At 62.6% G+C, this 14,025-nt stretch overlaps 1 protein-coding gene across 4 annotated transcripts in view; it reads left to right on the forward strand.

Annotated features, from left to right (window-relative positions):
- Positions 1-13,262, forward strand: part of LOC139186855 (maestro heat-like repeat family member 5) — a 60,778-nt gene extending 47,516 nt beyond the window's left edge. For 2 of the 4 annotated variants that reach the window (XM_070802351.1, XM_070802354.1), the window contains exons 21-30: positions 499-680; positions 6,486-6,626; positions 7,065-7,179; positions 7,851-7,994; positions 8,939-9,115; positions 10,129-10,284; positions 10,830-10,952; positions 11,051-11,153; positions 11,474-11,548; positions 11,782-13,262. In XM_070802351.1, the coding sequence (XP_070658452.1) occupies positions 499-680; positions 6,486-6,626; positions 7,065-7,179; positions 7,851-7,994; positions 8,939-9,115; positions 10,129-10,284; positions 10,830-10,952; positions 11,051-11,153; positions 11,474-11,548; positions 11,782-11,879 (1,314 nt within the window). In that variant the 3' untranslated portion in view covers positions 11,880-13,262. Of the gene's footprint in view, positions 1-498; positions 681-6,485; positions 6,627-7,064; positions 7,180-7,850; positions 7,995-8,938; positions 9,615-10,128; positions 10,285-10,829; positions 10,953-11,050; positions 11,154-11,473; positions 11,549-11,781 lie in introns of those variants that run through there. The other 2 variants (XM_070802353.1, XM_070802355.1) reach the window with 2 other exon arrangements.
- Positions 13,263-14,025: the final 763 nt, after the last annotated feature.

The raw sequence follows: 14,025 nt of genomic DNA on the forward strand, positions 1-14,025 counted from the left end.
CTCAGCATGGGGTCAGCAGGGCGGCCTTCCTGGGTCCCGCCCTCCTCTTGTCATCCCCCCCACCTTGAGAATATTCTGGACCCAAGGCCCCTCTCCAGGTGTGGGAGGCCCTGGGGCTGCTGTCTGGTAGCTCCCCCTTCCAGGACCGTGTGTCCCCCACCCAGCATTCATTCACGGGCATGTGCCAGGCTCTGTGTTGGGGGCATTGCAGGGAGCACAGCCCACAGGGCGGAGGGGCCAGGCACGAGGCAGTGACTGAGGGCGGAGGGCAGAGCAGACTGGGATGGTGGGCTGGAGGACCCACCTGCAGGGCCGGCAATGGGAGGGGGCGGGTGGGGAGCATGCAGGGTCCAGAGAGCAGGCCGCGACCCCCAGAGGTACGTCTCACACGGGGACTTGGCTGTGGTCCCGGAGACAGCAGGCAGGCACAGGGAGGTGAGGTCGGCAGTGGGTTTTGTGGGAAGCCCGGCCCCTCAGCGTCCCCTGCCACCCCCGCAGGCCATGAACACGCTGCACGAGCTGCAGTTCGCCCGCGAGTTCAAGCAGGCTGTGCAGGAGGCCTTTCCCGAGCTGCTCCTGGCCCTCCTCTCCCAGACGCACTACCTCCTGGAGCTGAACCTGCCCGAGGAGCCCCAGCCCGGCAAGGAGGCCCAGGAGACCGCCCTGTTCGGCCCCCAGAGGTAAGGCCCGGGCCCCAGAGAGGCGGTGTGCGGGCTTCCCAGGGCTGAAGGACAGAGCTCCATCACCAGGCAGCTTAGAGCCGCAGGCGGGTATTCTCGCACGGTGCCAGAGGCTGGCGCTCCAGATCCAAGGTTGGCAGAGCCGCACTCCTCCGAAACCTGCAGGGGAGGCTCCTTCCCGCCTCCTGGGTGCTCCCGGCTTGTAGACGGCCTCCTCCAGTTTCTGCCTCCAGCTTCACCGTGTGTCTCTTGTCTCGATTGCTCTCTTCTTATGAGGACGTCAGTCCTGGTGAACTAGGGCCACCCTGACCTCATCGTAACTTGATTCCATTTGCAAAGACCCAAATGAGGTTATGTTCCTGGGTACCTTGGATGGTTTCTGGGGACACAGTTGGATCCCCAACAGATGTGATTCCAAACACGGCTGCCTCCAGCAGTCAGCGTGGAGGGCAGGTGGGTGTCCCGCTTCCTTGGACTGTGGGTGCCTGGCAGCCAGGATGCCCAGTGGCAGCTGGCCCACAGGGACTCCCGGGGCCGGCACAGTGCACCGGATCTTACCCACATGTGGTCCCTGCGGGGATTCTGAGACGAATATTGCCTTCGCCTTTGACAGATGAGGAAACAGGCTCGGAGCGAGCCAGAGGCTTCCCCAAGCCACACAGAGTGTCTGTGTGCTGCCGACCTAGAGCCCATAGAATGGCAGGGGTGTCTGCCCAGCGACCACTTGGCCCTGCAGGCAGATGCCCACCAGATGCTGTTGCACAGGGTGCTCGACCCTGACACCTTCTGGCTCTGAGGTCGTGGACAGTTGTCAGCCTCCCCCACGCCCGCACCTTGACCATGTGGACAGGACTCGTGCGGGAGGGTCCATGCCCCACGCCTCACTCGGGTGGTGGCACTGGCTGGCCGCCTGGCCTTCCCTTGCACGAGGGTGCATCTTGAGAAATCCATTAAGCGAGTCTTTAAAAACCGCTGGGGCTGACTCTTTTCATTTGTTTGTATTATGATGTGCTTCACACAATTTGTCAGTTTGAACAGCTCTCCCCAAGGCACATCACTGAAAAAAAAAAATGTCACTTCTCTCATATTGCTTCTGAATTCGAATGTGCATAAAGTTCTTTTTTATTCAAATCAACCATACAAAATGCATGAATCTTCCCTAATAAGCTAATAAAACGTTCTCCTCCCCGAAATAGGAGGGTTAGGAGAAAGCTCTGATGAACCGCCTCCATCCATCAGCTTCCCTCCCCTGCCCCCATGGGGCCAGCCTCCACCTGTTCCTCCCCTCCCCCTCCTTGCTGCCCTCCACCCCAGGTCAGATCAGGCCTCACCTGTGCTTGGAACCCTCCCTTCCTCTTCCCCTTCTTTTAACTCCAAGAAGGGCTGAATCCTTCCAGCAGTCCAGTGGCCCTGCATCTGGCTCCCCATCACCTCCAGAACCTCATTTCCTGCCACACATCGTCATCCTCTACATGAACCTTCTGCTCCAGCCTCAGCGTCTTCCTGCCGTTCCTCGGAGCCCACGCTCCTGCCTCAGGGCCTTTGCACTTGCTGTGCCCTCTTCCTGGGACGTTCTTCCTGACGGCCTCACCTCCTGTGGCTCCCAGCCACCTCCGTACAACAGCAGTCCTGCTCCTCACTGTTATGTTCTCCCATCTACAGCTGTCATCTGTGCCCCGTATGATGGAGGCTCTGGGGAGCAGGGACGTCTGTCTGTCTCATGTAGGGCTCTCCCCCGGAGAGCAAGGGTGTCTGTCATCTCACTGGGGAGTCAGGGGCCTTCTGCTCAGAGCCAGCTGTACCAAGATGCTCCAGCAGCATCAGCCCTCCCCTTCCATCTCTCGGGTCTTGGCTTCTCTCTGGGCTGATTCTTCTGAAGAGAAGGGTGGGGGTCCAGCAACCACAGAACAGACCGGCACCCTGGTCTCAGTCCCTCGGCTTTGATGGGCCCAGCTTAGCTCACACACTCACCCCTGAACCAATCGCCTTGGCCACAGGGGCAGGTGGGACTCCTACTAAGCAGGTGTGGGTCCACACCCTCCCTGGAGCTAGGATGGGACCTGGGCCCCCTTCCCCAGAGGACAGCTACAGTACTGGTACCATCCCCAGGGACCCGGGAGTGGGGCAGGCCAGTCAGCAGCGATGCTGGCCAGCCGTCAAGGACATTGAGGAGGTCTGCAGCCGCTCCCAGGCCTCAGAGGGCGGGAGAGGCCTCAGAGTGTAAGCGGAGCACTGCAGTCCCAAGTCTGACGCCTGGAGGATGCAGAGGATCGAGGGAGCTGGGTGCCAAGGAGGAATCTGGGCGCAGCTGTTGAGAGGCCCACTGGCCTGTGGTTGCCCCCGAGAGCACTGGGGGGAGGGGTTGCAGCCGTACCTCTGACAGCCATGCAAGACTCAAGGCAGAGTCAGGCTAGTCCTGGGCCTCTGAGGTTCCCGGCATCCTGCTGAGCTGGGCTGGCCCCTGGGACCAACAAGTGAGGGTTTGGTTCCACTTCCTGCCAGGACACAAGCACCCATTCCAGCCCTGACTGTGGGACCCTCCCCTTCCTGTGCATCTCTGATGAGCAGAACCCCTTTCTTGTAGAGACATTTCCTGCTTTGGTCAGTTCTCAGCCAGCTCCTTCTCAAGTCGATGTCCATCCCACCCTACGAAGGACTTCTCATTCCTCTTGTTTCATCCATTATGGGCTGAGTCTCTTTAACTCTAACGGAGCATCTCATTTCTCCTCATTCCAAAGACATGCCCATCAACCACTTAGAGGTATAAGCCAACATATTTCCCTTTTTGCCCTGGCTGCCAGGAAGCTTGTAAATAAAGTTCAGTTCAGTTCAGTCGCTCAGACGTGTCCGACCCTTTGAGACTCTATGGACTGCAGCAGGCCAGGCTTCCCTGTCCTTCACCAACTCCCAGAGCTTGCTCAAACTCATGTCCATCAAGTCAGTGATGCCATCCAACCATCTCATCCTCGTCAGGCCCTTCTCCGGCCTTCAATCTTTCCCAGCATCAGGGTCTTTTTCATTGAGTCAATTCTTCGCATCAGGTGGCCAAAGTATTGGAGCTTCAGCTTCAGCATCAGTCCTTCCAATGAATATTCAGGACTGAATTCCTTTAGGATGGACTGGTTTGATCTCCTTGTAGTCCAAGGGACTCTCTTGAGAGTATATGAAGTTACTGTTGAGTAATCTCTCACTGTGACACAAGGTGCTTCCTTTTGTTTCTTACTTCCTGATTAGTCTTCTTTTCAACTTAAAGCTTTAAGTTTAATTTAAAGCTCTTTTATTTAAAACTGTATTCGCAGCCCTAGGTTTTGGCAGTTGACAAGTAACAAATCAGCAATGAATAATAACATGCTGTGTGCCACCTGGATCTGAGATCCAAGATCGCCTCCTAACCCTGCTGTGAGCGCTCCAGGCTGGTCGCTCATCTCACAGCCTTGGTTTCTTCTTCTGTGGGAGGGGCTGGTCCCTCCCTAGGTGTTGGGAGGGTCAGGAGCAACAGAGGACTGGGCAGCCTCTATGCTAGGGCAACCCTGGGCGAGCGGCCGACACTCTGGGCCTCAGTTGAGGGTTGGAAGTCAGGACCCCAGCCCACCTGTCTTCTCTTGGATTTGTCCAGTTGGGGTGCTGTGGTCTCGGGCCCTGGGGGCCCCCTGACTCCTCAGACTCGAGGTGAGTTGTGACGTCACAGGGAGTGAGCTGGGATCCCTGAGCAGGGAGGGATGGATGGGGAGGTGCTATGCCCCAGCCTGGAGTCCCCACAGTCCTGCTCCGACCCGCCTCCTTTCCTGCCCTCAGCCTTGGCCGCCCTCCCGCTCTGAGGTCGAAAAGAGGAAAGGATTAACAGACCGTGGATCATTCGGTCGAAACTTGCTAAGTGTACTGGGGGCCCCACTCTTACTAATGAATACAGACAGTGTGTGCTGTGCCCCTGAGCGTGCTGTCAGCAGGGAGGCATCCATGCGCTCAGGAGCTCAGCCCCATGGAAATGCAGACAGGGTCCGGTGACGGCCCGGTGACGATGCCTGGAGAGGGCCCCGAGGTGAGGCAGAGCCTCGCAGGAGAAGACACAGGGGCGTCCCTACCTGTGGGTCTCTGAGGACCGGCTCTGAGCACAGATCTGAAAGATGGTTAGAGGTCACTGTGTGGGGAAGGAAGGGTGGACAGCCTTCCAGGCAGGGGGACCCCAAAGTGGAGAGACAGGAAGGAGGGGACCCTGAAGCGGGGGGAGCCATGGGGGCTCCACGCCGAGGGAGTGACAAGACCTGGTCGGTACTGGAGAGACGTGGAAGCGTGAGGAGACCCCACACTGCCTCCGGAGGCTCGCGTCCGGCGGCGGGGCTCCAGCTGGAGAGGAAGAGTCCCGCCCCAGTCCCTCATCAGCCTGGGGACGCGTCCCAGGGTGCTGACGCACAGGAAGCCCCAGCTCCGGGCGGACCCCGCAGGCTCCCCACCTCCGCACCTTGCCCTCCAGGCCCCGCCTCATCTTCAGGGCCCTCTGCCCCCGGCCTCCCAGGGCGAAGCAGGAAGGGAGGGGAGTCCTGCGCGGCTGGCCTTGGACCCCAGGGGCTCTGCCGTCTGCTGGTCACGGGGCTGCGTGGGTTTCAGGTGACACAGGTCCTGGTGCAAGGCCAGGGGTCCCCACAAGGGAGGTCATTCACCCCGAGAATCAGCAAGGGAGCCCCAAGGACGCCCTGGTGCGGCTGTGGGGCACAGTGACCCCACGGTGCCCCGGGACCAGAAGATTCCAAGAGTCCTCACAGAGCAGACAAAATGCCACTCCGCCCGGAGCCCCCTTCCCCCAAAGCCATCGTCACTCTGGCTGAGACCAGTGACCCCGAAAACTCAGCCTCTTCTTGGTGGCACGGCTTGGGGCGAGAGGACAGGCCCGCTGACATTTGTGCGGGCACCACCGGGGACTCACGGAGTGGCATTTCATCCCTTCACATCGGGTTTTGCAAATCTGATCAGAGTGGCTGGCCCCTGGTCAAAGCTGACAGGCTCGCTCCGGGGGCCGCTCACAGGTCCAGGGGGAGCCACCAGGCGCGGGCTGGCTGGGCGGGGAGACAGACCAGAGAGCTATTCCTGGGCCCTCGACCCTGTGGGGCCTGGGGCAGCCCTGGGCCTGTGGCTCGACAGCACCGCGCAGGCGTGGAGCCCGGAGCCTGGCTGGACTCTGCTTCTGCGGGCCCTGGCCAGGCTGTGTGAGCAGGACAGGGCCCCCGGGCAGCACAGTCCCTGACCCACAGGCGGTCTCACCCTGCTGCAGTCTGGCACACTGTCTTGAGCCCACACAAACACGCCGCCAGCAGAACCCGGTTTCCCGCATCTTCAGGGTCCCGGCACTCTCTGGGATCCCGTAATGCCACACCCCCAGCTGCCCTCCCACCCCGTCCACTCCCCCTGCATTCTCAGTCCCACATCCAAATAGCACAGTCTGTCAAGGCTCAGTCAGACCCCCTCCACCCTGCAACTTGGGGAATCACTGGTCCCCTGGTATCTCTACTTCTCTCTCAAGCCCTGTCCTCTCAGCCTCAGCCCTGAAAAGCCAGCTGCAGGCATCTCCCACTGACCATGCGCCTAGCCTATCCGGAGCTTCCCCCTGGAACCACCCCCATCCCAGGACAGCCCCTACCCATCCTACACCCCAACATTTCTGCTGAAGGAGGGCAGGAGCAAGCTGCCCCAGGGAGGCTTGGTGCTGCCAGGCCCGGAGCAGGGACGGAAGCCAGGAGGCACCTTTCCACCCAGGGCAGGTGGGCACTCTCCCCGGGGCCGAGGCTGCCCAGTGACCCCTCTGCTCCCCAGCAGCACGTCACTGGAGGCGCTGAAAAGCCTGCTGTCCACCACCAGGCACTGGCAGGACTTCGCCTACATGGAGCTGCAGGGCGCCTGGGACCTCTTTGCCACCATCCATACCTACCCACAGGGCGTGGGCCTCCTCGCCAGGTAGGGGCGGGGTGGGGCCAGGGGAAGGGGCCCGTCCTGGGTCAGCCCCGCCCAGGAGGCTGGGCTACGGACTGCAGCGACCCCCAGGACCTGCCATGAGCACAGCCCCAAGGACTCACACGTGTGCACACAGGGTGCCAGGGTACGGATGGCGCGGCTCACTGGCACACCCTGGGAGCCTAGAATGCAGACCTCTTGCCTGACGCCTAGCCCCCGTCTTGGCCGGAGGCTCCTAGGGGACCAGGGCCAGGTCCACTCCTCTGTTCATCCCACGCTTGGCCCACGCCAGTGGGTGCAGAAGGAGCAGGAGAAGGTCAGACAGAGGCGTGCCCACTCCGCTCAGCAACGCTTCTGGCCACCGGGCCCCTGGGTGGGTGGTGGCAGGAGGGTGGCCAGGGGCTGTGCCCACGAGCCTGCCCGCCTTCACCCTGCACCCAGGGCCATGGTGCAGAACCAGTGCAGGCAGATCAAGGCGCTGACCTTCCAGCTGCTGCCCAACCTGCAGAGCCGGGAGGAGCGGGAGCGGAAGGCGGCCATCATCATCTTCACGGAGGTGGGGGCCTGCACCCTGTCTCCAGCTGAACCCACCAGGACCTCCCTTGACCAACAGATTCCTCACACCCCGCCTTCCCACTCCCAGCTCCTCGGGGCCCATGGTCGGGGGCTCCTGGTTTAGGCCCCTCTCCACCTGCATCCTGGGGGACCGTCTCTCTCCTCCCCAGCCCTGATGTCTTGGGGTCTCACCCCTGGAACGGTGAAGCTGAGAGGGCAATGGCTGGAGCCAGACAGGCACTGGGTATACCGGGCCCTGGGGCTGAGAGCTGGGCCATGGCCAGACAGGTGGGGGCCTTTGTCATTTCCACAATGGACAGAGCCTGGTGTGACTCCACACACCACCCCTGTAGTGAATCTGGCTCTCCCTCCATGGGGCTGGGTCTCCAGGTGCCCTATGAGCCAGGCTGCATTGAGTATGTTGTTCCCAGCTTCGCTGTGTGACCTCAGACAAGGCCCTTTCCCCCTCTGAGCCCATTTCCCCAGCTATGCACTGAAGGATTGAAGCAGCTTGGCACTGGGTTTCAAACACTCATTAACCAAGATACCCAGAGAGGGGCAGGTCAGCCACCCTCCCCGAGCCCCAGCCCTGGTCCTAGAGTCCGGATCCCACAGACACAGGCCCCCTACGAGAGGCTGTCAGGCCTGACCCGCCTGCCCGGGGGCTCCCAGTTCCTCTACAGCCCCACCCTGCTGGAGGTGCTCCCCAAAGAGGCCGCCCTGTCCGTGCTGGTGCGAAGCCTCAGGGACCCCAGCCCCGAGATCCGCGTGCTGAGCCTACAGGGCCTAGGGAACATTCTTTTCCACCCGGAGAAGGTAAGCGGGTGCGGGAGCGGTGATAGACGCCCCGGAGAGCGGCCGGGTGCACAGGGCTTTTGTGTCGTTGCCGTTAGAAATCTGCCCTCCTGGTCCAGTCGGTGGTCGGACCCGCATCCCAGCACCCAGGTGGTGCTCAGAGAGGGTTTGTGCTGTTAAGTGACTCACTGGCTGAAAACAGATCTAATATTGTAGAACCAGACAGAGTTTAGGAACCCAATGAAGCTGCCGAAAACTTGTTTGAAAGTTGCAAAACCAGCCTAGCTTGCACAAGGAGTCCCTGATAAGGTCTTTGATGGTAGAAACTGTTCATTTGCTGACATGTCACTTCCTGACAGTTCATCCAGACAGTTCACACTGCACCCAAGAGGAGCAGAAAGAACTTGTGGAAAAGGAACTTAGCTTTTCCTTTTTAAAGTAATGTAAAGCTGGGAAATGGTCATTGCCACTTAGAAGGTCTGGGGTCACCACTGGTGCACCCACCTCCCTGCGACGTGAGATGCCAGAGACTTCAGTGGTACCCACCCAACCAAATTTGTCTTGTCTAGCCCCCAAGACCCCTCTGACCCCTGGGGAAGCCAGGAATAGGGGCAAAGGCAGGGTAAGGCAGAGGAAGGGAAAGTTGGTCTCCAGGACTTGGCGGGGGGCCCTCTGGCCAGAAAGGGGACAGACAGGAAGGCCCTGGCAGCCGACTGACATGGGTTAGTGCTCCCCTGACCCCAGGAGGACCGCAGGGTCTCAGAGAGAGGAACCCTGTCCCGTCTGTCCACAACTCCCAGGGGACAAACCAGGGCTAGGAGCACGTCTCCCTGGACGGCAGAGCCAGGGCGAGATGGAGTGGGGTGGGTACAGCATGGGTGCCCAGGCATGGATGGGGGTCTGGGAAGGGGCCGCAGAGGGAGCCAGCCCCGGCTCGCACGGCCCACCGGCACCCGCCCCCGCAGGGAAGCCTGCTCCGCGGACAGCTGCCGCCCTTCCTCAACGGCTTCTTCCAGAGCAGCGGGCAGGTGCTGGTGCGCGTCATGGGCACCGTGTCGGACGTGCTACACCGTCTGGGCGCACACAGCACGGAGGCCCAGGGCCTCAGCATTGCCATCAACACCCGCTCCTTCTTCGATGACGTGAGTGCGCCCGGGAGGGGCGGGCACCCCATCTCGTGGCCCTCCAGCGCCTCCCCTGGCTCCCTTCCTCGAAGGCCGCTGTCCCACTGGGGCAGGGAGGTGGAGGGGCAGGGCAGCTCCCTGGGTGTGTGGCGTTGTGTGGCACAGGTGGGCTGGCCAGGGGCTGCCGCTGGCACTCGCCCTGCACCTTCAGCTGAATGCCAACCTTCATCTCAGCCCCATGCGTCCCCACCCTCCTGACTCATGAGCCCCTGTGGATAACAGATTCTCCTTCAGGGCAAGTCAGAGGGATAAGCCTGCCCTCCCAAGTCAGCATCCGTGACACCTGGGTTGTCAGGATGCGACCATAGGCATGAGAGAGGAATGAGTGTAGGTCCCTGAGGATGGCTGTGACCCTCCCCAGGAGCTGGCGGAGGTGGGAAGCACAGCCCTGCCCGGAGAGGTGTGTGAGGGGGGAGGTGCAGCCCTGCCCAGAGCCCTGTCTGAGGGGGGAAGCCGAGTCCTGCCCAGAGCCCTGTCTGAGGGGGGAGGCCGAGTCCTGCCCCAGAGCCCTGGCTGAGGGGGGAGGCTGAGTCCTTCCAAGAGCCCTGAGGGGGAGGTGCAGCCCTGCCCTGAGCCCTGTCTGAGGGGGGAGGCCGAGTCCTGCCCAGAGTCTTGTCTGAGGGGGGAGGCCGAGTCCTGCCCAGAGCCCTGTCTGAAGGGGGAGGCCGAGTCCTGCCCAGAGCCCTGTCTGAGGGGGGAGGCCGAGTCCTGCCCAGAGCCCTGTCTGAGGGGGGAGGCTGAGTCCTTCCAAGAGCCCTGTCTGAGGGGGAGGTACAGCCCTGCCCTGAGCCCTGTCTGAGGGGGGAGGCCGAGTCCTGCCCCAGAGCCTGTCTGAGGGGGGAGGCTGAGGTCTGTTCCTGGAGTCTGGAGCCCCGATGAAGGAGTCCTGCTGAGGGTACTGGGCCCCACGTCCCGCCTGAGTGGAGGGTCCCAAGGAGGGTCTGGCTGGGCTCCAAGCCTCTGTCTTGCAGGAGCGGGACGGGGTCCGGGCAGCGGCCGTGGCACTGTTCGGGGACCTGGTGGCGTCGGTGGCAGGCCGGCAGCTGGGCGGGCTGCGAGCCCAGGTGCACCGGAGCATGCTGCCCCTGCTCCTGCGCCTGAAGGACCCCTGCCCCGCCGTCGTCACGGTCAGTGCCTGCGCCGCGCCTTCGCCTTGGCGGGGCTGGGGCCCCACGGCGGGCAGGGTGCTGCTGAGAGCCAGGGACACCCCCTGGGCCGCGGGGCCAGCCCCTCCCTGGGTTCCTGCTCCTCCCTGTGTGCACACACATGCCCATGTGTGGCTGTGCATCTGTGGTCAGGACACCGTCTGTCCTGCTCACTGCTGTGTCTCCAGCGCCAGGCATGTCCTCGGGTGCAGGTGGTTCATTGAACTTGAAATATGGGCTGAGCCCTGCGTGTGCCAGCCAGTGCCCCGCACCAGGCCATTAAGAATTGCTCAGCCTTCCTGCAGCTCCCGGCCACTGGGGGGATAAACAAGCAGCCAGTTTCCAAGCGGATAGGGACTGAACACTACCTTCAGTCCAGCGGGGCCGTGGTGCTGGCCAGGGAGGCGAGTGGGCTCAGGGTGCAGCCTGAAGGCAGCGGGAAGGAGCCGGGGAGCCCAGGAGGGCCGCGCCCGCTGCAGCTTCCTCAGAGCCACCGCCCACGCCCGGCCCTCCCTGCCGTCCCGCAGCAGGCCAAGTTCGCCTTCTACCGCTGCTCCGTGCTGCTCCGGTGGCGGCTGCAGCACACCCTCTTCTGCACGCTGGCCTGGGAGAAGGGCCTCAGCGCCCGCCACTTCCTCTGGAACTGCCTGGTGAGGGCCCGCAGCGGGGAGGGGACGGGAGGCTGGCCGCCAGGTCCCTGGGGCCGGCCAGCTCTGGCCCCAGTGAGTGACAGAGACGTGCTCCCCAGATGAGCCACAGCCAGGAGGAGTTTGGCATCCACTTGGCGCAGGCCCTCAGCTACCTGCACAGCCGCCATGACCACATCAAGACCTGGGCGGCACTCTTCATAGGTGAGCAGGGCGGGGGGCCGGGCTCAGGGACCCCCAGGCCTGCCCTGCCTGAGCACCCTGACCCTCACCCTCACCCGTTCCTCCACTGCAGCTGGAACGTGGGTTCCGCTGGCAAGCGAGGAGAGGGGCAACTGAGGGGGTCTCAGGGGTTCAGTTCTTTGGGCCGGGCCCTTCTGTGTTCTGGCCCTGTCTTTCCAGCGGTCCCTCACACAGGAGAACTCTCTTCCCTATGCCAGGGAGGGGGAGAGGGAGAGAGGGAAGAGGGGAGAGGTTCAGCAGCCCCCTCCCACTAGCCGGCATGCTCCTTGTCTGTCACACAGGTTATACCATCTGCTACCACCCCCGGGCCGTGTCCCAGATGGTCAGTGACGTGGACACAAAGCTGCTGTTCTGCAGTAAGGGATCATCCTTACTCCATCCACCCCTATCCATGTCAGCAGGGAGCACGGGCCCCCAAACACAGCGGGCAGGGTAGGGAAAGGGAGTGCCCAGGCCTGGAAGGCCGAGGAGGTGGGGTCTGGGTGCCCAACTGCCCCCACCCCATGTGGGAAGGAGGGTGCTACTCCACCAGGGCTGTGGGCAGACAGGGCGTGGAGGGTACCTCTGATTCGTCCCTCCTTTCCTGGAGCTTTTGAGGATCTCAAAAAGAGCCCCGAACCCAGCGTCCGAGACTTCGCCAGCAGGCAGGCCTCCTTCCTTCAGAAGATGGCAGCCAGACCGCGGTGACCTCCAGCTGTCATCCGCCCCGCCCCCCCGTCCCCCTCCCCCGTGCCCACCACACCGCGCAGCCCTGCCCTGTCTGCACAGAGCTTGGCTACATGACATTTTTCCATTTGAAAGAAAGATCTAGATTCAACAAAGAAGCGTCACACCTCTGCGCTCCCTGCCCACCATCCCATGGGCCCCCCAGAGACACTGGCAGGCCAGGGGGTGGGCACAGACGGTGTGTCCCCCAGAGACAAACTGTGAAGTCTGGGCAGGGACTCCCACTTGTGGCCACCAGGTGGCTTCCCGGTGACTGGAGCCCAAACCACGGCCCGCCGATGTCCTGGGTGCTGAGTGGGCACTCCCAAGGCACCCATGGCCCTCGGGGCTCACGGCTGAGCGGAGTCACCCACCATGGCGCCCCCGCAGGCTTCAGTCTGTCTCCGGCTTAGAGCTCCGTGGTCACTGGGAGGCTGACGGTGGGGAAGAGGTCCCTTGGCTGGTCTCCCTCTGCCCAGGGGACTCGAAGTCACCCTCCACCCCGTCTCTAGCCTCCTGAGCCCCGTCAGGGCTGGCACCTGGGGTTGGCAGCAGAACCGGCCTGGCTCAGTCAGATCTTCCAGGTGGGCTTGGCCCACCCTGAATGACTGAGGTGAGGGTCTCAACACTCTGAGCCTCAGCTGTCCCATCTGTAAAATGGGTAGTAAAACCTTCCTCCAAGACCCCTTGGAAGGTTGAGTCCAGAAGAGGTCCCCAGACTCCGAGGGAGCCCCTGAAGACCCACCTGAGCTTCGGCGGGTCTTTCCCCTCCCAGCCTTGGTTTTTCCACTTGCGCAATGGTGGGGGTGGCCCCTTCCCTCGCCTGAGAGCCTCCCTGCTAGAGTCCTCCCTAGGGTCTCCCCCAGCTGGCCACTCTCCAGCAGGAGGTCCAGCCCCGCCCAGCCTACCCCCTGCCTTTCCCCCCACGCGCCCTCCCAGGCCCTCCCGACGTGGCCCAGGCAGAGCTTCTACCCAGAGAGCTCTCCCCACATCCCCTGCCTTGGGACCGCCACGTGACCTGGCCCTCGAGGGCCTGCCAAACAAGGCCCCCCACCCCTCGTCAGGCTGTCCCACCATTCCCCATAGACTGTGAGCCCCTCGGGACAGGCCTGGGGTTGCACCCAGGAGGCCCCACAACTTGGATGGTGGGTTGAAAAAAATACAGCAACTGCAGACTCACTGGTGTTGTTCAATATGACCGGGGAGAGGAGTAAAAGACCCTGGGCAGAGCTGGGCCCCTGCCCGCCCGTCTGCGAGTCTCTGAATGGCACCACTTGAGGAGGGGCTCTGGGTGGGTTTGGCTTTTCACAGCTCCCCATTTTGTCCACAGGCCCCTGTGGATGCCCTCCACCCCACTTCTGCTACAACCCCTGGGTGGGAAGAGGGTCCCCTGAGCCCAGCTCGGGGGGGGGGGGTGCCATCTCCCCTAAAAGGGAGGCTTTCCTGGTTCCCCACAGTGGGCAGTGGGCAGTGGGGCCTCCTGCACGTCCCCCTGCCCCACCCCAGTTCACCCTGCCCCTGGGAAGTCTGGTCTTAGTAAAAGCCTGGAGCTGGGTAGGCCTGGGCCCCAGAGGCTTCTGCAGCCAATGGTGACTGGATAAACCCCCAGGGGGAACCGAGACAGGTGAAGCCTGAAGTTGAGGGAGCACAGGCCTTACCAGCAGGGTGGAAGGCTCTAGACCCGGGCACACAAGAGGTGCCCCAATAACCAGCAGCAACAGTTGACTGCCAGGCTGGCCACAGCAGGCCAGGGGCGGGAGACAGGGCCTGAGACCTGATGGGTGGGCCACCATCCCACCCGGGAAGGTGCGGCCAACCTGCCCCAGGGAGGGGCTGGCCCCCAGCTCTGCGAGAGCAGAACTGCTCACGGAGCAGGGCAATATCTGTGCCCTCCAGCAGGCCCAGCCCCCAACACACTCTGACCTTTCACCCCAGGAACCCCGGGGTCACCCTCCACCCCTCCAGCTTCCCCTCCCCGCTCCGGGGTGAGGAGTCGGCATGTCCCTCCACCCCAAGCCCAGTGGGCACCATCACCCCCTCCCTTCTCTGGGCTTCTAAGACTGAAGTCAGGACACTTAGTAGGGGGCAGGATGAGGAAGCCACCCCGCCGGACACATGGCCCAGAATA

This window comes from Bos indicus, chromosome 14, assembly GCF_029378745.1.
Source record: "Bos indicus isolate NIAB-ARS_2022 breed Sahiwal x Tharparkar chromosome 14, NIAB-ARS_B.indTharparkar_mat_pri_1.0, whole genome shotgun sequence".
Lineage (NCBI taxonomy): Eukaryota > Metazoa > Chordata > Mammalia > Artiodactyla > Bovidae > Bos > Bos indicus.